Genomic DNA, 25,213 nt, shown 5'->3' with positions numbered 1-25,213 from the left:
AATAGGTCTGCATGCCTGTGAAATGGCTGTCTATTCTAGGTTTCCACTATGAAAATGTCCTTATAAAATCCATTAAGTGACTTTTATACTCAGCTTGATATAAATATTAAAAACCTCATTTGACAGCACTACACAACTATTTAATGTTTTTTGGCATCCAAATCAGAGCAATGTTATCAACACAATTGGTACAGGCAATTTACACAAAGTTTCAAAGGCAAAAGATTTGGAAATTGGGAAGGAACTGAAACAACCTACTAGAGTCCTCAACTTTAGAATTAATCCTCAATAGATAGCATACTTGATCACCATGGTTCCTGGTGAGGATTCAGACACAAGATGCTAATACATGTGTTTTGTTTATTTTGAGTCAGTCTCCCTCTGTAGCCCAGGCTGGAGTGCAGTGGCATAGCTCATGGCTCACTGCATCCTCGACCTGCTGGGATCAGGCAATCCTTCTGCCTCAGCCTCCCGAGTAATGGGGACTACAGGCCTGCACCACCATGCCCAGCCAATTTTTTTTTTTTTCTTCTAGAGACAAGGTCTCACTATGTTGTCCAGCCTTGTAATCCTCTCTCCTCAGCCTCCCAAAGTGCTGGGATTATAGGCGTGAGCCGCCGTGCCTGGGGTAATTACATATGTTTTTAATGCTCATAACCTTTTAAACTTTAAAAGTAACCAGAGGCTAGTCCACCTCCCACCGAAGCTGAAAAAGTAGTTGTGATGTAGTTCTGGTAAGTTTAGCTACAAAAGCACTAAAACAGGAAAAGAAACACTATTCCACATAAATAATTCTGCATTAACAACTATTTCTCTTACCTCTCTCAGTAGCCTTAGAAATACGTACTATAGTGTGTTGTGAGGTGAAGGAAAATAAAACGTTTTAAACAAAGATTAGTTGGTAAGTCTTCATACTGGCCTCAGTAACTTCTCTTTACTCTGAGAGTTAAAACATGGTGAATATGAGCTATTAGGATACTTTTAGGTATCTTTCTCAAGTAAGTTACACAGAGTATTTCTTAAAATTCTACAAAATAAGATATGCTTGAAGTATATAAATGTAAACAGATGCCAACATGTATACCTTTACATAGATTAATTTGGACATAACTCATAGATTTTGGGAGGAGGGTTGCATCAGCCATCATTCTTTAATACTGACACAACAGGAAGCTTGCCAGCTTTTAAGTTTTTTGCAACTATTGTCTAAACCTTAGACAGCCACCATAAAACAGAATCCATAACCCAAAACATTAGACTATGAAAAATCTACTTTAAGTATTCTCCCAGTACCAAGAAGTTTTTTGGGCTTTTTCTAACTGATAATCATTTTAATATGGTATTTAGCTAGTATAAAGCATTAACACTAATGCTTGAAACTGGGTCACTGTTTTGTTATGCCCTACAGTCACATAAAAATAGAAAATGGCATCTAATAAGGAAATGAAGACAATGATTGTGCCCCTCTCTCAGTTGCTGGGAATCTTCTCCTAGCAAATACATTAAAGTTATACTTTGTGAATTAATTCCCTTTGAATATCTCCAAAGAGCTACAATAACAGCAAAGAGATGTTCATCAAGAATACAACTTGGGGCAGAGCCAGTAAACTGTTAATAAACAAAACCATAAGCATGAAGTGTGAGGTATCAAACAGCATCATGAGAAAGAGGTCAATTCAACCAACATTTTGTGATGACTAATTCTTGAGAAACAAAGGTTAAAAACATAAGAACTTGGATTAATAAAATAAGTTGGCTTTGCATTTCATTCTTCTTGTACAAAGCAGAGAACACTAAACAGAAAGGTTCTTTAATTCATATCTCTCTTCCCCAGTAAACACTCAGTCCAAAGTTCAAATTAGGACAAACATGGAAACCTGGCAAGAGTCATTTCATAGCTACCCGGGTATTTTCACCCACTATTTTTCCTAATACCCAGCACCTTTGAGGTTTTGTCACTCAATTGTTTGTGAAGCGGTAATTTTCTCAACAACACGTGCCTTGAGAATGAAGTAGAAGACAGTTTTTAGATTCCTAAGTTACTATTCTAAAATCTTGAATAGGTTACTCCCCAGAAATGTATTTCATATAGGATAACAATTTTAACATTTTGAGTCAGAATTAAGTTCCCAATAACTGCTATCTTAAAAAGAAAAACAAATTTACAGACTACCATTTTTAATTTAATCTAAGATACCAACAATTGTTAAGATGCACCATATGTATCACTAAGAAAAAACACTGCTCATTAAACTGACACAATGCTTTCGCATCACAGAAAATATTTATTTTATATTTATTGAAACAGCACTTTTAGAGTTAAACAGATTTTTATCACTCACTCTTGTGCATATGTAAAGAAAATGTGTTAAATCAGTTAAGTTATAATTACAACTTCATATTCCGAGTCCAACTCTTCTGAATCACTTTTCAAGTCACAGTCATCTATGTCTGCATTTTCCCACACATCTCTCTCCATGTCGTGAAGCACACTGGGTATGCAGCGTTTCTTGAAAGAGTGCTCTACCACTGTTTTCTGCTTAATGGCAGTGTGAAGTTTTGGACAAAATAATGTTTGATGCCTTAACAACAGTCCCTCTTAACGTATGAATCAGTCACACCAGCCTCTCATTGCTTTGAATTTTGTTTCATCAATTCCGAGAGTTTTGGCAATTTCTCCCGCCCTCAACTGCATTGCTTGACGTGTGACAGACAATCCTTTTGCACGTGTTTCACTGACAAAATGTAGTACAACTTCATATACTTGTGGGTATCTTCCTTTCCTAGGTCCTGTAAAGCATTTTGTTGTTTCTTTGCAAGAAAATATAGAATTTCAGTTATTCCTCCAATGACAGATATTTGCTTCACTAATGTTAAAGGTATGCCCTGCTGCTCTGTTTCCATGCTTTTCTGCATATGCAATAACTTTTCGTGTCAATGCTGAATCATAGTGTAATCTTTTTGAAGACATTATAAAATGCCAATTAAACTGGACACATCTGATACCAACAATACACATGTTCGTTTAAGTAATGACACTATGACAAGCTGTAAATTCACACACGCACAAGGTAGTATAATTACATAACTATCACCTAGTTGACAGTAATGAGATGCATCCCAATTTCAGACAAGTTAAAATGTGAAAAAAGTACACATCGTAGGACTAATAAAATGTGGCTTTTCAAGCCTGTAATGTTTACCAGATTTGCACCATTGCAAGAAAATAAGCCCAAGAACAAAGGAATAAGTGTTAAGTAAAAAGCTAGTGAAGCAAAAGATTACCTTTAAGATTAAATTTGCAATGGTCCAATTTGGTTTTAATTCCCTTATTTTTATATGGCTTAAATGTAAATCTTTTGAAGTGGACTTAAAATCCAAGTACAAATGTCCTTCAGTCATTTAGTAAATTTCAAAGCCAAGTCACTAAAGACAAAGGCTGACAACTGCCTTTCATCATTCACTACTAAAGGATGATGCCTGGGGTCAGTGGCCTTCATCGGCAGGTGCCCTCCTTTGGCGAGCAGATCTGATCCTGTGTGGAGAGGATGAAGTGTCTTCTTCAGTTTCAGACCCTGAAGGCTCGTGATCTCCCTCTTGGGATCCTGTGTCTCCCACCAGTTCCCGGAGAAACTTGAATTTTAGTAAAAAGAGATGCCATACAAAATACCAACCTAAAGAAAGACAGAAACAATAGAAAAGTTATTACACACAATTTAGAATGTTACAGGTAATTGTTACAGAAGGATTATATTACAAAACAGTATATGTAATGTAAATATGTATGCAATTACAAATATATATTTATATAACAAACATTTACTAGGTATTTACAATGTACAGGCATAAAGATAAATTCTGGGACTACACAGTGATAGAAAAAACAATTTCTGTCCTTATAAATTTAAATTCTAAGATTGGCCCATCTATGTGCAAGTTATAATGAGATTAAGATACCTAAGCAAAAGTATTTATTATATTAAAATAAAATTTTTGAAAGCATTTGTTCTGTGGAAGAAACAATCTACTTTGTTATTTACTTAGACATTCATATCTTAGGTTATTTATTAAAATCAAAATGCAAAAGATATTAAATAGCAGGAATCAACTCCACTTTAGTGAAAACTTCTCAGTCAAGATAGTGCTATCTATTAGGTTTCTAGAAATAATTTTCACAGAAAATATACTTTTGTTTTTACAATGAGTTTTAAGTTAAATAAGTTAAATAAATTTAGACGCCACAAATAAGGAACAAACATTCAAAAATGTTTATAAATGAATGCACAGGATCAAACTTCTGAACTTATGCTTGGTTGCTCTTAATTGTTAAAGAGCATGAAATCGATAAAGTTAGCCACTGTAACAAAGTTTTTCATGCTGACGTGTTTTCAGGGTGCTGTCTACTCTAAACACTCTTATTTCATAGAATAACAATGGGCTGCAGCATTTTTTGTGAAAAAAATCTAGCCAGGTTTTCTACCCCAATGTTAAACCAGACCAAGATGAATGGGCACTTAAAGAAAGTTTCTAATTTTACTTGTATCATGCTTACAATCTCTGGGAGAAAAAAAGATTACCATAAACAAGAAGACACGAAAAGACTAACTTTAGAGATTTAATCTATTTCTCAAGTTCTTACTTTCCTTTAAGCTTGAGTGTTGAGTGCTAACTGAATCAAACCAAAAATATTTTTTGATCAACTGTGTGTTTGAGTAAAGCACTCAACTTTGAAAAATAGCATTTTAATGATATTCCAAATTAGCATTTCTTTCTTTACCCAAAATTCTTTGTAAAATAGGCACAGCGAATTATTAGAAAAAACACTGAGGAGGGAGTCAGGAGTCCCACTTCTGACAGAAGAGCACAAAGCTATTGTGAGGAATGAATGAAAACCCCAAAAGAAACCATATCATCAGCAGTCACTCCTCATCCCCGCTCCCCCCTTAAACCTGGCAACCACTAATCTATTTTCTTCTATCTGTATGAATTTGCCTATTCTGAATACATAAGTCAGATCAATGTGTCTGGTTTCTTACACTTAGCCTATGTTTCCAATATTCATCCATAGTGTTAAAATAACTTCTCCAAATAAATATTTCCCTAATGACTAATTATGTTGAGCATCTTTTCATAATTATTAAAAGAAGTACTTCACTTTTTATTGTTGAATAATATTCCATTATATGGATATATCACATTCTGCTTAACCATCAACTAATAGACATTTGGATAGTTTCTACTTTTTGGCTATTATAAAAAAAGTTTTCACCTTTTGGCTATAATGAATGTTTGTGTACAAGTTTTTGCATGGACATATGCTTTCATGTCCTTTGGATATATTCTAAAAACATATGTTTTCATTCTCTTGGGTCACATAGTAACTGTTGAACCCACTGTGAAACTGCAAAGCGGCTATACTACTTTATATTCCCACCAGTGATGTATGAGGTTCCAATTTCTCCACCTCCTCATCAACACATTTTACTGGCCATCTTTTATTTTATCAGAGTCATTCTCGTGGGTGTAAAATGATATATCATGCAGCTTTAATATGCATTTCCCTAATGATGTTGAGTATCTGTTCATGTGCTTATTAGTCATTTGTCTATCTTCTTGGAGAAATATTTATTCATTTTATTTGCCCATTTTTAATAGAGTTGCTTGTCTTTTTATTATTGAGTTGTAGGAGTTTTTTATATATTCTAGCTACTAGATGCCTATTAAATATATGATTGACAAGTATTTTTCCCACTCTGTAGGTTGTCCTTTCACTGTCTTAAAAATGTTCTTGAAGAACAAAAGTTTTTAATTTTAAGGAAGCTCAATTTCTCATTTTTCTTTTGTTGCTTGTGCTTTTGGTGTCAGATCTAGGAAGCTACTAACTAATCCAAGGTCATGAAGATATACACCTATGTACTCTTCTAAAAGTTTTAGCTCTTCATGTAAGCGTTTGATTCACTTTTGTTAATTTTGGTGTGAGAGGGGGGTCCAAATTCATTCTTTTGCTTGTGAATATCAAGTTGCCCCAGAACATTTGCTGATAAGACGATTCTTCCCCACGCTTGCATCCTCTTGGCACCTTTGCAAAAACCAATTGGCCCTAAAAGTTACAGTTCATTTCTGGACTCTCAGTTTTATCCCATTGACTTGTATATGCCTATCTTTATGCTAGCACCACACCGCTTTGGTTACAGAAGCTTCATACTAAGCTGTGAAATCAAGAAATGTGAGTCCATTAACTTTGTTTTTTCCCCCAAGATTGTTTTGGCTATTCTGACTATTTTGGCTATTCTGGCTATTTGAATCACTTTGTCAATTTCTGCAAGAAAGGCAGTGAGAATTTTGATAGGGACTGCTTTGAATCTGTAGATCAATTTGTTGATTCACATTTTTTCTCTTACACTTCTCTGTACTTACCAAATTTCCCTACAATGAACACACATGGTTTGAAAATCAAGAAAAATAAGAAACTGGTAAAGCAGGGTTTGGTGGCTCAGCCTGTAATCCCATGCTTTGAGAGGCTGAGGTGAGTGAATTGCCTGAGCCCGCGGGTTCGAGACCCGCCTGGGCAACTTGGCGAGCCCTCATCTCTACAATAAATCAAAAATTAGCCGGGTGTGGTAGCGCGTGCCTATAGTTCCAGCTACTTGGAAGGCTGAGGCGGAAGGCTCGCCGGAGCCCAGCAGTCGAGGCTGCAGTGGCTGGGAGCGGCCACTGCACTCCAGTCTGGGTGACAGAGTGAGACTTCAACTCAAAAAAAATTTAAAAATAAAATAAAAAATAAATAAAGAAAAAAAAAGAGAAAGCAAAGTGTCTCAGCACAGAAATCTACAAAATAGGGAACTAAGGATTCACTAAGTCCCCTACATAAGAACAAGTTCCATTCCTAAAGCGTGTTCGTAAGTCTAATTTGTTTGTAAGTCCAACAAAGTTAGCCTAGGTACCAAACTAACACAACCGGCTATATAGTACTGTATTGTAATAAGTTTATAATACTTTTCACACAAATAATACATAAAAAGATAGGTATACAGTACTGAACAGTAAAGCACACAAAAGCACAACCATTTGTAGAGGATGCATACATATGACAACATACACCAGATACATAAACTAACTTACATGACTGGACAAGAAAATGCATGTTTGCATCTTTCAAAGTTTGCAACTTGAAGGTTTGTATGTAGGAGACCCATTGTAGCTTAGTGTCAGAGTCTTGGGATATAAGAGCGTTCAGCTAGATTACAGACTCCTCAACTTTAATGAAAGGAACCCCTACACACAAAAATAGTTTTATGTACTACCAGCAACCAAACAATGTAAGGGATTTAATCTCAAGTCAAAATTCAGAATGTTGTGCCGATGACAGAAACTCTAGAGTACGAAGCACAGTAAGTTATGGCTACTATGTCCACACTCACCACTCCCCTTCTTATTCCCACCAGCTGAACCACTCCAAATTCATACTGCTGTATTTTTTAATTCTCAAGTCTGAGATAAGCAAGCTTGAAAAGCGTGCTTATTTCTCCCTATTCTGTCTGCTGGGAGAAGACTGCAGGTATTCTGTAGGCTGGGAGAAGCATGCAGGTAGTGACACTGCTTCCCACCAAAAAATCATGAGATATATGTAATATAAATATAGAGTTCATCTGCTGGGTAGCCAGAAAGAACAAATATCCACTGTGCTTGTTTCTTGTTTTTGTTTTGTTTTTGTTTTTACAATAACTGCTGTAATGATAGGCAGTATAAAAGAAAGAGATAAAGTGTAGTGTTGATAAGAATTGCAGTGGATTCACTAAACTGAGGGAATTTCAACACGCTATCCTCCAAGAAAAATGACTAAGTTCCCACAGAGCTGTGATTTGGTGAGGAAAGATGGGAGGAGGATGGGAGAGTGGTCTTCATCTCACAATACCCAGGATTGGCAAGATCTGATGCCTCTATAACAGGCTGTTTACCAGAGTATTAATTGTCTGAACCAAGGATGATACTAAAAATGCCAGGCAGTTTGAATGGAAAAACAACTACACATAGACTCATTTATTTTGGAAAATGAACCATTATTAAAATTCCAAAGAGTATATACCATGAAAAGCATGCTTCAGCAGGGGAAAAAACTTAAAGTGGTAGTACTGTGCCAGGTGAAACTGCTAATAAGATATGCAATTGTTATGTTAATTAGAAATGAAAATAATAATAGCTAGGAGGCATCACACTACCTGCCTTAAAAAGAAACTATAAAGCTACCGTAACCAAAACAGTATGGTTCTAGCATTAAAACAGACAGATCAATGAAACAGAATAGAAAATCCAGAAATAAATCCATGGATTTAAAGCCAACTGGTTTTTGACAAAGTGCCAAGAACATTCAAGTCCCTCAAAAACCTAAAAATAGATCTACCATATGATTCAGCAATTCCACTGCTGGGTATGCATCCAAAAGAAAGGAAATCAGTATAGTGAAGAGGTATCTGCATACATGTCCATGTTTACTGCAGCACTATTCACAATAGCAAAGATATGGAAGCAATCTAAATATCTATCAACAGATGAATGGATTTTTTAAAATGTGACATAGATGCACAATAGGATATTATTCAGACATTAAGAGAGTGAACTCCTGTCATTTGCAGCAAAATGGACGGAACTGGAGGGTCACTATGTTAAGTGAAATATGTCGGGAACAACAATAACAACCACCAAAAATCACATGTTCTCATTCATATGTGAGAGCAAAAAGTTGATCTCATAGAGGTAGAGAGTAGAATAATGATTATCAGAGGCTGGGAAGGGTTGGTAGGGGGAAAGGAAAAAGAGTGCGTTAAAGGGCATGAAAACACAGATATATAATAATGTATTATATCTCTCAAAATAGCTATAAGATTTGATAGAAATGAAACACATTTGAGGTGACTGGAAGAAGTGACAAATGTTTGAGGTGATGGATATCCTAATTACCCTCATTTAATCATTAGGCATTGCATGCATGTATCAAAATATCACATGCACCCCATAAATATGTACAATAATTTATCAACAAAAATAATCACTAACTTTTTTTAATTTGGGGAAATCTATGTGAGAAAATGTTTTGCACATACCATCTAATAGCCAAGTTGTTATTCGGTTTGACCAAACTGTTCTGTCACATACTTCTGTTATGTCACAGTCCTTGTTGTTGACTAATAGGGTCCTGATCTATACATCTATAGTATTTTGTTTACACTAATCTTATGACAAATGTAACACAGAGTAGAAAGTCACATATAGCTCATTTCCTGCTATCTTAATAATGCAGTTTTGTTGTTGTTGTTGTTGTTCAAGTTACAGAATCCCTAAGGCTTAGCTAAACAAAAAAGGGAAATTTGTTATAAGTGTATGGGGGTGTCTCTGAGCCCATGGAAGGAAGTATCCTTACCAGGGATTAGAACTAGTAGAAGGTTCTCAGGAACTGAAGTCATTCTCTTAGCATTATCAGTTTCTCCCTGCACACTTGCTTCATTCTCCTCTATGCGTCTCTCTGTATACTGGTGCTCCTTCCCTAGCTTTCTATAATTTCTCAAAAACCTACACATTCTAAAACAAACACAACGTAGGATCTATGCCCTAAATTGGGCCAAGTGTTAGCTCCAGAAGCAGTCTGCATTAACCAGAGCAGGGTCAATGTTCAGTAAGTGGTCCTGTCTGCTGTACATTGATGTACATTGAACACTGATGTAGAACCTAACCCTGAAAGCACATGAGTGGTTTTAGAGACTGAAGGGAAGTGGATAGGATAGCCTGGAGAACGATATTCAGTAAAGATATCCATCTCCTGTACCTTTATTAGGCAATAGGTATTAGTAGGGGCCACCCAAAAAACCCAGGCAGACAAGTTTAACCAAAACTTTAAAATCTTGGGATCTGCCTCAATTCCTTTAAAATTTCAACGCAGCCTGACCTTTGATGAATGTCCACAATGCAAGGCATCCTTGACTTCTGGAACTGAGGGACTACTTGGCCTGGAAGCAAGATAGTGTCAGATGAGGCTAGGAGTCATAATCTCCCATTTAAGGAAAAGAATACTTGTAATTGTAAGGCAAGTTCAAACCTATTTATTATCCAATGGAATGATGCTAGTTAAAGATATGTGATTACCACATTGCAGCTTTCACAAGAGGAATCATTCAAACTGGCTACTCACCAGACTCCTGAGGAGTTTTTAAAAAATACAGATTTTCAAGGACTCATCCCAGATATCCCAAATCAATCTCCAGAAATTGCACTTCTTCTTCTTCTTTTTTTTTTTAAGCTCCCTAGATAATTCTGATGCACATGCAGGTTTGGAAAAGTTAGAAACAAAGGGAAGAAGAAGCATGAGTGCTGCTGCCAATCAATTATGGAGACTGGCCAAGGAAAAGGAGGAAGAGATTAATAGTGGAGTGCCTGTGGGGAAAGACAAAAGAGTTGACCAGATAGCCTGTTTGAGAAGATGCCACCTGAGAAAAAGCAACACAAGCCACCTTAGTATTTACTAATGAGGCAGTGTGAGTACGTAAACAAATGTGAGTGGGGCGATGTTGCAGGAGGATCGTGGATATGATGACTGATATAATGATGGTCACAAGTAGAACATAAAAATGATTATATCTCGCTCTAAGTAGAATTGTATTATGTCTAGTTAATAGAATGGTTTAATACAACATTTACTTATTCAGAACTCATTCTGTTGTATACTCTGAATGGAAGAGAAGATTAAATGGAAAGTTACTTAGAAAATGAAGTATCACTCTTTACAAGTAAAAGAGTATTTAGTAAGACAGCACCAAATAATAGAAGAGGGATGTATATGTAGGTGTGTGTGCTGGGAGGGAGAGAGGCACTACAGACACAAGGAATGGAATTAGTAGTTCAGATTTATAACTCCAACTTACCATAAAAACAGACCAGCCTAATTTGGACTCGGGGCTCTAGTGACTGACTTCTCCCAGGTGTGTGAATGTATTTTGGGGGAGAGGAGATGAAGGAAGAATAACTACTAAAAAGTAAACTGCCTTTTACTAAAAAAAAAAAAGGATTCCTTGTACCCTGTAGGCCTACAGCAGACAGGACCACTTACTGAAGTATAGCTCATACAATTCCTCCCACCCAAATCTGACAGGCACACACCAGAAACTCCTTACCTACTCTTACTCTATGAGCAGGGATCTTATAACATATCCTGGGATTCAGTAGAAGAGACACAGTAGAGAGAGAGAAAAAGAAAGGAGAAGGGCAAAAGGACTGTCCACAATTATGAATACCTATAATCAGAAATTTACACTGACTGGTAAAATGAGTAATTGTGGTTTTTCAGTTTAAAAGGAAATCCATGTCTTGCTCCAGTTTCAGACTGATACGTACTTATTGTATGTCAGAGTAACTGGCCAGCAATAGAGGGTGTGTACTCAGGGATAATCAAGAGCACACACTTGTGTGTGCCGATAAGTAAACATTAGTTCAAAGGCTAAATTTCATGGAACACACTGTATACTCTTTTCTATGCAAGACAAATATGGAGCTTCAAAAGGTACTGATAGTAGATGAACCTGAGTGATGAACCATTGCCATCAACCTCAATATACCACAAACCCAGGGGATAACTGTAATTTCACCTTCAATTATACAGTTCTCAGTTCACAAAGTGCTCGCATGTTTAGTATCTCATTTAGTCTTCATAATTCTTCTGCAACCATTCTCATTTTCTAGATAAGAAAAATAAAGACTCAGAGTGACTCACAACTACTGAAGAGAGCCAAATACATAAGACAGAGCAATGACTTTTAACAGTATATCAAATTTCTCAGATTCTCATGGCATAAGTATGACTAAAACAGAAAACACAATTTAGGGATTGATTATATGATTTCACTACTTGCTATTATGTGATTTCACTATTTGCTACAAAGTGAATGTTTATGTTTCCCCCAAACTCATATATTGAAACTTAATCCCCAATGTGATGGCATTTGGAGTTGGAGCCTTTCTGAGATGATTAGGTCATAGGGTGCAGTCCTCATGAATGGGACAAATGCATTTATAAAAAAACATGCCAGACAGCTCCCTCACCCTCCCCTTCTGCCATGTTAGGATACAGTGAGAAGACAGCTGTCTATGAATCAGGAAGCAGGCCCTCACCAGACAATGAATCTGCCAGTAGCTTGATCTTTAACTTCTCAGTCCTCCAGAATCATGAGAAATAAATTTCTGTTGTTCATAAGCTACTGTCCATGATATTTTGTTATAGCAGCCCAAATGGACTAAGATAATATCCATGAGTTTTTTAGTTCAAAATCCAGGTGCAGCACAACAAATTCTCATTTTTGAAAACTGTGGAATCATTCCAATGGAGTTGTATAATCTCAACTTCATGGCGGTATTTAAGTGGCTAATTGACTCAATATCAATCTCACATTTGTATAAAGCTCTTTTCTATTTTCAATCCTAGTACTTTATTTCCATTTTACTCTGAAGGCAACAAAGGCTCACATGTAAGATAATATGTCCAAGAACACAATGCAGATCAAACCAAATAGAGCCAAACTCTTCTGACCCCTACTACAGAACAATATTGCCTCTACTGTACATCCCTCCTTTCCAATGACACACTGAGCAAAGCTAGAAGTTAAGCCTCTGATTCAGTTACCACTACTGAGTCAACACAATTTTGAACCATAATACCTCTAAATCCAACTCTTATTCAATAAGTGTAAGACTATTTTAATGTTGCCTTTTTAAATCTCTTCTCTCCTCTTTCTTTTCTTTTTCGGTGATCACCACACTGCCATGGATCCAAATAGTACCACTTTTACAGATGATGACCAAATTTTCTACCCATATCTTTCACCTTGCTTTAACCCCAGAAGAGAATCTCTATCTGGTTGGTTTAAAGACACTTCAGAAAAGTGTGTTTGTGCATGTGTGTGGATGTGATTGGGTTGTATGTGTATGAGTGTGTGAGAGAAAAAGTGTATGTATCTTCATCTAACAACTACTCATGCCTACTGCATCCTCTCCCCTTCTCTCTGATAAGAAAAAGTTACTCTCTAGCACTTTGTTCCTCCTTTACTTTATTCCAGTGCTATCGATTCTATTTTAACAAACCCTCGCTCATCTGCTTCCTTCTCTACACTCCTAGTGTCATTCTCTATCCCACTCAAATCCTTACTAGCTGTCAGCTAGACTATCATCATACTCTCTAACATCTCAGGGGCACGTTAGAGTCACAATACTCTGCCATGAACCCTAATTGAGCAACTACTTGTACACTGGGCAAGTTAACCTCTATGTGCTTCAGGTTCCTCGTCCAGAAAATGTAGATGATAATTGTACCCACTCTCAAAGGGCCAATGTGCTAATTAGAAGCTAATATGTGTAACAATCTAAAAAGAATGACAATAAACTAAACATTCATCAAATATTAGCACAGCTACCATTTTCTAGGCTCCAACCTCCTCCCCTCTAGGGCAAACTACACAGACATGAAACTACTACTACTGTTACTGAGAATTTTAAGCATTATTAACATATAAATTTTAAATCTTTCTACAATACTATTTTTTCAATATGCGCTCTCTTGGGTGATTGCTTTAGTACCTCATACTTACTCCCATCCTCCATTGTATTAATATTAGTACTGACTCTCCTCCCCATGAGACACAAGTTTCTTAAGAAGAGAAATGTTTGGTTTAATCAGTGTTTTCCAATATGTTCCCTATGCCTTAAAATAGTACCTGGTACACAGTAGATACTCAAATCAACCAACTTCATGCTCCCCACCTCCTTTACCACTACACACACACACACACATAACTATCCATGAATTTAAGGATTTAATGACTTTCACCAGTTGATCCATTTCAGAGCTCAGTGTTAGCTCTGAAGACTCCTACTATGTAATACAGTAGTGTGTGGTAAGACCTGCCAGTGTCCTTTCACAAAAATACCAAACACCCCTACCAATCAAATTGACCTGAGATATACAGAACATTCCATTCTATAATAGAGAAGAAACATTCTTCTCAATTATATATGGAACATTCACCAAGATAGACCACATTCTGTATCATAAAACAAGTCCCATTAGTTTAGGGGCAAATTTTCCTAAATTTTATCATACAAAATTCATTCTCTGATCATAAAAAAATTAAAACTAGAAATTGGTAACAAAATGTCTGGAAAAAAACAAATATTCAAAATTTAAACAACACATTTCTGTTTTTTAGATATTAGAAATATTTTTATTCAAATGGCTCAGAACCAAAATGTTTTTTAATTAAAAATATTCCAAACATTTCATTTTAGTTGATTTAATATGAAAAAAACTAGAAGGTTTAAACTTCAAATTATTTTTTACCATAAGAAATATTATTTCCTAGATAATCACACAAAGGTTTAAATATACTTTTAATTTTTTTATTTTTTTAAATCACATCTTTTATTTTTAAGTTGTGGGGTATAGTTAAGGGTTAGGTATACAAATATGCATCGTTCAGGTACCCTTGTGGATAAGGGGTGTCTCCCTGTCCCCAGACAGATATTGACTACTGTTAATCCCACCTCTCTTCCCAGGAATTGGAGGCTGTGGTGAGCTGTGATCGTGCCACTACAGTCTAGCCTGAACAATAGAGTGAGAAGCTGACTCAAAAAATAAAATAAAATAAAATAAAATAAAATAAAATAAAATAAAATGGTAAGTGGGACTTACCAAACTTAATGAAATACAAAACAAATGACACAAAAAATAAAAAGGCAAGTTACAGATTAGAATATCTGTGAAATATATCTGATAAAAGACTTGTACCCAGACTACATAAGAATTGTTATAATTGGGGAAAAAAAGACAAGCAACACAATTTTTTTTTAATCGGGGGAAAAATTATACAGATGCTTTACCACAGAAGATAGAAAGAATGGCAAATAACACATGAAAAAGATATTCAACATCATTAGTTATAAGGAAACAAAAACCAAAATCATTATAATGGGTCACTACCTATCCTACAGAATGGCCAAATTAAAGACAGATAATACCAAACGTTGGTGATGGAGGTGGAATAACTGGAACTCTCAATGCAAAGGTTGGTAGTGTGTTATAAAGTTACCCAAGAGAAATGAAAACATATGTCCACACCAAGATTTGTAATTGAAAGTTAACAATAGTAATACTAGTAAAATAAGAATAATAAAAATATTAGTAGCCAAAAGCTAGAAAACAGTAGAAAACTAGCAACAACTGTTATGTTCAACAATGAGCAAATAGATAAACTCTGGCATATCCACACAACAGAATCCTCTCTAGCAATTTTAAAAAATGAATTACTGATACATACAACACCACAAATAGATTTCAAAGGCATTATACTAGGTGATAGAAGGCAAACACAAAAAGCATTATATGAGTCCATCTATATTACATTCTAGAAAGGCAAAATTATAGTTATGGAAAAAAGTTCAGTTGTTGATAGAGGCTTAAGGATTGACTACAAAGGGACATGATGAAACTTTCTGGAGTGATGAAATGCTCTGGATCTTGATTGTGGTAGTGGTCACTACTGTATATGCCAAAATTCCCAAACTATATACCTAACGTGTTATTGTATGTTAATACTTCAATAAAGCTGACTAAAATCAGAAATTAGAATCAATTATTCATCAAACTCCTAGTGCATCAATTAAAATAACTGGAAGGCCATTAGGTTGAGAAGGGTCTAGTTTCTACACAAGCAAACCGACACTCAACTCAGTGTAAATATGAGTTTATTTCTCTCTCCTCGTGTAGGTCCACTGTCTCGATATTCTCCTAGGATCTATGTAAACTGGGTTCAAACAAAACTGAGGCTTAGCCAATCAGAAACCATCAACTAATCTCTAACTAGGGACTTTCTAATTTAACCAATCAAATATCTTCCTTGTCTCGCTTCTATGAACACCTTACAAAGGATTTCCCCTTAATACCCCTTTGGTAGAGCCCCAACAGGTTGTAGTTTGGCACTGCCTGATTCATGAACTGGTCCCTGTTCAATTAAATTATTTAAAATGTTACAGTGCCTAAGTTTATTTTTTAAACACATCTTTGCAGATTACCTGAAAACCAATAGACGAAATGATCTAAAAAATTTATTCACACTATTCTGCAATCAACATATTTTACCTCTACTGTCTTTGAAATGTATGGTTATCCTAAGTAAACCTAAGTTGATCTAAGTATAGTTTAAATTTCTCAAACCAGATTTAATCTTCAAAAATCTGTTTTTCAAACACCAACTAATTCATACACATCTAACTGTACCTCAATGTGAGAGAGATAAGAAGAAACACAGTCGACCCTCAGTATCCTTGGATTATTTGTGAATTCACCTACTTGCTACAATTGCAAAGGCTGAGTGCGTTGATCAAGTCACACAAGTAAATGGCAGTGTTAGCTATGTGACTTGATCACAGTCGCAGATCAGCCTGAATCCAACTCTGCTCCTTCTAACTCCTTAACTTTGCTGGGCACAGGAGGAGCCTAGGACTCGGTATTAGGCCAGACCTGCAAATTACAGTCTGCACAGGATCTGTCGGGCCAGGATGAATTAGCGAACACAACCAAGCCAACCTCTGGAGAAGAAAGGGTCTAAAGATGCCAGGAAAAAATTTACGCTCATTCCTTATGTAGATCCACACTCTATGCTGCCTGGGTTCTAATTCTGTCCAAAGACTTCAAATGCCACATGCTCTTTAGACACAGTGGCAGACAGAGTAGACACAAGTGACACAACTGTTGCTGCGTCACCTTCAAGTCAGAAGGCCACCTCCCACTCCCAGCCTCTATTTACGGTTGCCGCCTCAGTTCAAACTTTAATCGACACTTACTCTCATCTCCTGTTTCTTGGCTTCTGGCCCCCCTTCTCCTCACACTGCAGCCTAAAATTCTGCTAAAACTCCTCGTTCCCCATTGCTATAAGAAAGCATAAATTCTGGAGGTCACACATATAAAGGGACATAATCTAGATGTCTCTTGTTCCCATCTATAAGCTCATCCTAGCCAATTAGTCAAGGGCTGAAAATTCATTCATTTAATCATTCACTGAAATATTGTGGAGTACCTACCATGTTCCAAATACTATCCTTATTGCAACATATGTGTCCAATGTTAATGAAGTACTGTAGAATAAAGCAGAGTAAGGAGAAAGAGGCCATGTATGTTGCAAGGGAGGCTGGTAGTTTATGCAGAGATTAAGGGAGGCCTCACTGGCAACTGAAACGAAAAAGGCTCCAAGTAGAGTAAGTAAGAATGAGGTTTTAAATATGCTAAGTTTGGGCCAGACAGGTGGCTCATTCCTTTAATCCCAGCACTTTGGGAGACCCACGGAGGCGGACTGTTTAAGCGGGAGTTCAATACCAGCCCTGAGCAACATAGCGAAATCTCATCTCTACAAAAAAATTTAAAAATTAGCTTGGCAAGGTGGTACACACCTGTAGTCCCAGCTCCTCAGGCAGCTGAGGTGGAAAGACAGCCTGAGCCCAGGAGTTTGAGGCTGCCATGAGCCATGATCGTCATGATCATGCCACTGCACTCTAGCCTGGGTGACAGAGTGAAACCCTGAATCAAAAATAAATAAATATATTTGCTAGGTGTGAAATGCTCATCACATTCATTTTCCAAGAGTTTTTATACCCCAATCTCCAGCCCCTCTGTATTCCCTGGAGGTCAAGGTAGAGCTGAAACTTTCTACCCTCTAATTACCTATTTGGTGTTTCTGTTATCAGTCCCTGACCTAGTTTGGATATTTGTCACCTCTAAACTTCATATTGAAATGTGATTCCCAACACTGGAGGTGGGGCCTGGTGGGAGGTGTTTGGGTTATGGGGTAGACCCTCCTGAATGGCTTGGTGCCATGCTCACGGTAATGAGTACGTTCCTGCTCTATTAGTTCATCCAAGAATGGACTTTTAAAGATAGTTTGGAACCTCAGAACTGTGAGAGTCAAATAAACCTCTTTTCTTTATAAATTACCTAGCCTCAAGTATTCCTTACCACAAGGCAAAAGGGACTAACAGCCCCCATCTTAAAACTAAATAGGGGTCCCACTCTGAGTTACCTCATAAGGTCAGGTGTAGTCCATAGGAGCTTGAATAACAAAAAACACTCATGAAATTCTAAGGGTTTTGTGCCAGAAACCAGTGACACACACCGAATATATTTTTTATTATATCACAGATGTGAACTTAAGTGCTGACTGCTCTGGGAGCCTCAGGAAAATAAAAAATTTGGTTTTGTTTGAAGGAAAGCGGTAACAGGGAATGAGCATACACACTCAAGTTGATGAATTTCATGTAAAAGTACAATTTACCTACACTGGTAGATCTTTTCAGACTCTTGCAATTTGTTGTGGAAAGGTATAACTAAGCTGTATCCCCCTCCAAAACTTGTGATTCTCTAGAACCAGATTTTAGGTATCACTGTATCTCAGAACCTGCTTGCAAGAGATGCTCAAATACTTAAGGAATGAATGGGTGTATGAATTGGGTACATGGTCCAATGAATGGGAAAGAATGAAGAAGCTAAAATAATCCCAAAGATTTTGTGCATAAACTGAAAACAAGAAGAATGAGTTTTAGGGAATTCTGAGCTCTATGAGGCAACCCAAAAATAGAGTAGAAGCCGAGGTTTTACTAGAGTTACCTGTTATATGAGTGTCTTCCCTACTGAAGAGTAAGGTCCTCAAGGGCAGAGATTATGCTTTATTAATTTTTGGACACCCACGAACACCCCTAAGAGCATTTTATTAAGTAATATAAGCATTATATTGAGGCAACTCTGGTTTGTACTATACTTAAGACTTATTTACAATGAGAATTTAATAAGTTATACTAAGGAATCTTTCTTAATTCATTCTTCAAACATATGAGAGCCTACTATGTGCCAGGCACTATTCTAGGATCCAGGGATAAAGCAGTAAGCAAGTCAGGTGAGATTCCTGACTTCATGGAGTCTACGCTCTAAATGGGGATAAAAGACTCAAGAAACAGCTCATTTCAGGTGATGCCAAGTGCTCTGAAAACTAAGGGTAAGTGTGATAAAGTGACTGCCTAAACTACCACAGGTGGTGAGGGGAGGTCTTCTGAGATGACATTTTGAATGAAATCTGAATGATGAGGACCTGTCATGTGAGGGGCTGGAGGAAGACTGAGGACAAAGGCCCTGCAGAGGGTACAGGGTTGGCCTATTCCTGGAATGTTATGAGTAGTGGGGAGAGCGGAGAGACAGGTCAGAGAGGCAGGCGGGGGCTCCATCACATAGACCTTTGGAGGCCACAATAATAAACTGGGATTATATTTCAAGAGAAATGGGAAGCCATTGGAGGATAGGTTTTAAACAAGGATGACATTTAAAAATATTACTCTGAGGACTAGCGATAAATGGTCTAGCAAAACAAAGGAAACAGAAATCTGGATAGTAGGAAGGAGGGTATCAATTAGAGCCAAAATGCAATGTAGAACTATGGGGGAAAAAATCAGAATTTAGGAGTGAAAAGAGGGTAGGGGAGGGAAGAAAAAAGAACAGGTTGAAAAGTCTATTTGTGAAGGCAGTAAAGTTTACAATACTTAAGTGGGGAATGAGAGACTTCCTCTCTGGAGAAACAGGATACTCACAGAGAAGACATACCCTGAGACTAACAATTAGGAATACCCCTAGAGAAGATTTCAAGTTACTATCCAATCAAACTGCAGTGAGCCCAGAGCTGACACAGAATTAATCATCTTTTACTACTGCACTCTTTAAATATGAACAGAGAACAGATTACTAGACATTTATATAGAAAACCTCCAATCAAGCAGAGTCCAAAGAAAACAAGCAGAAAGAAATAACATGGAAGACACAGATAATGCAAGGAGAAGAAAAAAACACTTAAAAAGAAAAGCATATAATATGCTTAGGGAGTTAAGATATTGCATACATGTAGCAAGAACAGGTGCTAGATATGAGTACTCAGAGAGAAAAAAAAAGCTCTGAAATTAAAAACTAGATAGTTGAAATAAAATACTCAATATAAGAGACAGAAGATAAAATCCAAAACAGCTCCCAGAAGGGGGAAGAGGTAGGACAGAAAATAGGAGATAAAAAAGTAAAATTAAAGAATAGCCCAAGAGGTCCAATAACCAACTAACAAAAGTTTCAGAAAGAAAAAAACAAGAAAATGAAGGGGAGAAAATTATGAAAGATCTAGTAGAAAATTCTCCCAGATGTGTAGGAAAAAACCTAAATTGAAAGGCCTAAAAAAAAAAGAGATGCACACCAAAGTATATCATTCTGATGTTTCAGAATACCAATGATAAAAAAAAAAAGTGTACCCAAAAAGCATCTAGAAAGAGAAACAAACTCACCTACAAAGAGAAGGAAATAAGAAGGCATTAGATTTTTCAAAATCAGAACCGGAAGCAAGAAATCTTGGAGCAAGAATGTTAAAATTCTGGATGAAAATTATTTGCAACCCAAATATACTCAAATTATCAATCAAGTATAAGAATAGAAAATAAATAAATAAAAAGACATTTTCAGGCATGCATTAGCTCAATAAACTATTTTCTATACATTCTTCCTGAGAAAACTACTAGAAAAGGTGCTCTAACAAAATAAGAGTGTTAACAGAGAAGGATGATGACATGAGATTCAGAAAATCGTACAGAACAGGGTAGTAGAGAACATACAGTTTTCAGTAGGAGAATGACCGTTGTTGAGAAGAAGGGCTCTGAACCTGAACAGGAAAAGGAGGGGAAGAGCAATTCATTTGAACACATGGGAAGTATTACTGATAGGTGTAAGACATTATGGAAAGTTTAGGAGGGGGATAAATAACAATAAGTACGTTCAAGAAAGTAATACTAGGTAACTTATTTAATTTAGTAAGTGGTACTAAGGAATCTTTCTTAAATCTTCAAACATATGAGAGCCTACTATGTAGACAATTATGTAATGAATGCCAGAAATGAAGAATCATATATGAAAAGAGGTATGGTCATATCAACACTATTTGACTAGCAGGGAAAAATGTCTACACAGTCAAAATATAAATCCTGACTATCAAGTCAGCGAAAAACTGTTACGAATGGCAAGCAGGAAAAGAAATGGGGAGTCTACCTAGTTAATAATGTCCCAGATTGCAAAATCAAGAGATAGCAATGATATGTTATTTAGAAATATGGAAGTACATAGGAACTTCTATTTGATAAAATATTTTCTTCATAAAACGGTGTGGCTAGTATGTGAGAAGTGAACTACAAAGAAAAGATGGGTTGAAACAAAGGCTAGTTAAGAAACTAAGGCAAGCCAAAGATGATGATGGTGGTGGTAGTCATGAAGAATATATTTTTTATTTTTTTAAAGAGATAAAACTGAGAAGAATTGCACATGGAGTTGATGCGCTTAAGGGGAGAAGGATGGGGAGTTAAAAAAAAAAGAAAGAAAGAAAAGCAAGAATAACAGATGAGACCTAAGGCCCTGGCTTGAACCACTAAGTGGAAGCAGGTAACACTTCAGATGGGAAAGACTCCAGGGAGAAATAGGTGGTAAAAATCAAGAGTTCTGTTTTAGATGTACTAAATATTAGATGCTTATTAGATCTCCAAGTGGGGCTATCAATTAAAAAGTTTGGTGAACAAGCCTGAGGCTCAAGAGATAAGAGAGAGATACAAATTGTAGAGTCATTAGCTACAGTTAGTATCTAAATCTCTAGAATGGAATAAAATACCATAGGAAGAGAATAAGTAAAAGAAAGAGAAAATAGAAATATACTTTTACTATATTCCAAAAAACATAATAGAAAATAGAATCATCTCATAGAGTAAGGGCAAATACTAGTCCGTAGCTTTTTTATTTCAGAAACTGATAGACAAAAGGTAGATGCATATGTATGAATGTGTGTATCAACTGATTGATACATGTAATTTATACACTTATAAACATAGTAGAAATAATGTATTTTCTATTGTTGGGTGTGGACAAAAAGTTAAGACATTCTAGGGGATGAGAAGTCAAGAAAAAGTAAACAATTAGCCACTATGGTAGTTAGAACACCATGGAAATACAGTACACAAAAGCCAAAATAAATGCTTCTTGAAGAGAATGCTTAATTGTAGAGAAGAAGTATGACAGGTTAAGTTCAATTAGGACTGATGAGTGACCACCCTGGGCTGGGCAATATGGAGGCCATTTATTACTGGCCTCAACAAGGGCAGTTTTAGTGAAAGGGGGATAGAAAACACTTTAGAATGAATGAGGGGGAGTGAGAAAGCAGAGACAAGCAATATAGACAAGAGAAGAAAAACCCCCCCAGGAACCTGAAACTGGAAAATCAGAGTACGGTGTGAAAGAGTCTGTCAGAGTTCTAACAAAAACTACGAATTCCTTGGGACATACCTGTCATGGATTCTGTATTTCCACTCAACACTCAGTTTGCCGAAGTGAATGAAATCATAAAACAGGAGACCTAACCCAAATAACAGAGGCTCTTAACCTAAACTCCATGTTTGGGTTCAAGGAAGAAGAGCTGACCAAGTGCAGTGGCTCACACTTGTACTCCCAGCACTTTGGGAGGCTGAGGCAGGAGGATTGCTTAAGCCCAGGAGTTTGAGACCAGCCAGGGTAACATAGCAAGACCTTGTCTCTACAAATAAATTTAAAAACTAGCCAGGCATGGTGGCACACACCTGTAGTCCCAGGTACTCAGGAGGCTGAGGCAGAAGGATTGCCTGAGCCCAGGAGATTGAAGTTGTGGTGAGCCGTGATCACACCACTGCACTTCAGCCTGGGAGAGCAAATGAGACCTGGATGAATGGATGGATGGATGGACAGACAGACGGAAAGGGAGTCCATGAAATCTCCAAAATAGGGGAGGAAATTATGTTGGTACATTTTTCTAAAAAAGGGCTCACAGCAGTCACCAGGTTCTCAAAGGGTTAGTGACCACAGAAAGGAAACTATCCAGCTATCTTCTACCTTTCAGACAGTGCTGAAAACACTGTTATAGGCTGCATGTTATGGGCTGAATTGTGTCCCCCTTAAATTCATGTTGAAGGCATAACACCCAGTGTGACTACACTGTATTTGAAATACAGCCTTTAAAGAGGTAATTAAGGTTAAATGAGGTCATAAGGGTGAGAGACCCTAATCTAGTGACTAGTGTCCTTATAAAAGAGGAGACTGGGGCACAGACACAGAGGAAGGACTACATGAAGACATAGGAAATAAACCATCTACGGGTCCTAATCCAGGGACTGACTGTCCTTATAAGAAGAGATTAGGGCACAGATACAGAGGAAAGACCACGTGAAGACACGGGGGAAAGACCACCATCTACAAGCCATGGAGAGAAGCCTCAGGAGAAAAACCAACCCTGCATACACTTTAGTCTCGGATTTCTAGCCTCCAGAACTGTGGGAAAATAAATTTCTGTCGTTTAAGTCACACATCTGTGGTGTGTTATTATGGCAACCCTAGTTACTGAAGTCTGGTCTGATCCTTCCCTCTCTCCAAGTCCTAGAGCCATCTTAGTCAAAACATGAGGCTATCCCATCATTAGTTCTCCCAACAAAAAAAGGATTTAGATCACTTCTTCATAGTTCTTGACCATTCCAACCAAAATGTTTTTTGTTGTTCTTGTGTTTTTTTTTTTTAACCTAGCACACCTCACACCTCTTATTCCATATTGTTTTCTGAACCTAAAGGCACTCTTAGAAAATGAGTAAAATTAAGCCATCAAATAGCTGTTTAGAGATGAGTGATGCCCCAAAGATAAGTTTGATACATATTCTATCTCAGCTGTGGTAGGGCCTAGATGTCATATCCCTATGCCCAAGTTAACTTGCATGTTCAAATTAGAAAAGATAACATAACCTTTCCTCCTTCCCCACACCCAAACAAATCATAAGGATCTGGTTTTCCTTGCTTCAAGAACCTTAAACATCTACAATTAGCTCAAAATGTCGACACCACAAGCAGAAAATTGAGAAAGTTTATACAATTGTTTTGTCCCATCAGAAGAGAAAGGCTGTAAATTAGAAGCTTTAACCTAGCGTCTTAGTAAAGCAAAACAAATTTTAAACATACAAAAAGCATATATATATATATACACACACACACACACACACACACACATACAAACACATATACATGCATATCCACAAGTGTACACATATTTCTTCTCCCAGCACAACTCTACTAAGCATTAATTAGTACATTCACTATGCAATGAATAAACCCTATGGTATCTTTGTAAATTCTGACCAATTACTGCAATCACTAAAACCGATCCTTCAGTCTCGTAAATATAAATAAATGCACTGACATCTATTCTAAAATACTTTCCAATTTTTCACAACTGCTCACTCTGCTAAAAGCCCCGTGGTTATAGGTTACTGTGAATAAAGAAATAAAAAAGATCTAAAATTGGACTGGCATTATCTTGAGAAGAAAGTTTAATGTCCTCTCATTCCAAGAAGGAAAATACCACAACAAACAGCTTAGCACTATTATTACTGAACTAAGAGTTGGGTTACCCGACCCTGGAAAGTTTAATAGAGCTGGTGTTTTTCGGTTTGCCTGGTCTGAACATCTCTGCTAGGACTTGAGTTGACGCCTGAACTAAGTAAACAAACACTTCCACGTGTTCGGAAAAGCCAACGCTCTCCCACTCCCTGGTTAAATGATGAAGATAGTTAAACCTCTCGTTATCACTAAGGCCAGAACCTGTGAAAAGGAAAAAGGAGGAGCCAATCACTTCACCTTCGAAAACAGGCCAAGGTTAAAATCTGAGCAGACTGTGGTGAGAATGGCAATCAAGAGCAGACGCGCCGGTGAGGCAATGTGTGGTTTAACGCAGGGTCAGGATGCCCGGGATCCTACCCTTCGCCTCTCCAAGATGCCCGAGGCCTGCCTGGGTCGGGGGCGCGGCTCCTGGCGCTCTCTCCCGAGAGGTAGGGGACAGCAGGTGACGGAGACGCTAGGGGTCCCCTCACGCCTCTTCCTAACTAAGGCACAACAAATCGGCGAGCGGGCGCGTGGACGGCCCCGCGGAGAGTGCCCCACTCACCGCACACCATCATCAGCACGACGATCAGCAGCGTGGCCACGAACACGAGCAGCGTCATCCCGACGTTGTGCCACATCCTGGGGAGAGGAGGATGGCCGGCTCCGGCGGGGGCGAGGACC

At 37.4% G+C, this 25,213-nt stretch overlaps 1 protein-coding gene across 1 annotated transcript; it reads right to left on the bottom strand.

The window, feature by feature from the left end:
• Positions 1-2,265: 2,265 nt before the first annotated feature.
• On the bottom strand, positions 2,266-25,206 carry SMIM13 (small integral membrane protein 13). Its single transcript, XM_008067579.2, has 2 exons — positions 25,095-25,206; positions 2,266-3,674 (listed from the first exon to the last, which is right to left on the bottom strand). The coding sequence occupies exons 1-2, from the start codon at positions 25,168-25,170 to the stop codon at positions 3,487-3,489; spliced, it is 264 nt and encodes an 87-aa protein (XP_008065770.1). The 5' UTR covers positions 25,171-25,206; the 3' UTR covers positions 2,266-3,486.
• Between the last annotated feature and the right edge of the window lie 7 nt (positions 25,207-25,213).

Source organism: Carlito syrichta, unplaced genomic scaffold (genome assembly GCF_000164805.1).
Source record: "Carlito syrichta isolate Samal-C Ts95f unplaced genomic scaffold, Tarsius_syrichta-2.0.1 Scaffold309716, whole genome shotgun sequence".
NCBI lineage: Eukaryota > Metazoa > Chordata > Mammalia > Primates > Tarsiidae > Carlito > Carlito syrichta.
This window is presented reverse-complemented; position numbering and strand designations above follow the sequence as displayed.

What these genes read in the sequence shown, in the direction of transcription:
- SMIM13 (XM_008067579.2), bottom strand. Translation starts at nt 25,170, where the DNA reads ATGTGGCACAACGTCGGGATGACGCTGCTCGTGTTCGTGGCCACGCTG. An exon ending in CGTGCTGATGATGGTGTGCG is followed by an intron (nt 3,675 to 25,094) that starts GTGAGTGGGGCA and finishes GTCTTTCTTTAG; the next exon opens with GTTGGTATTTTGTATGGCAT.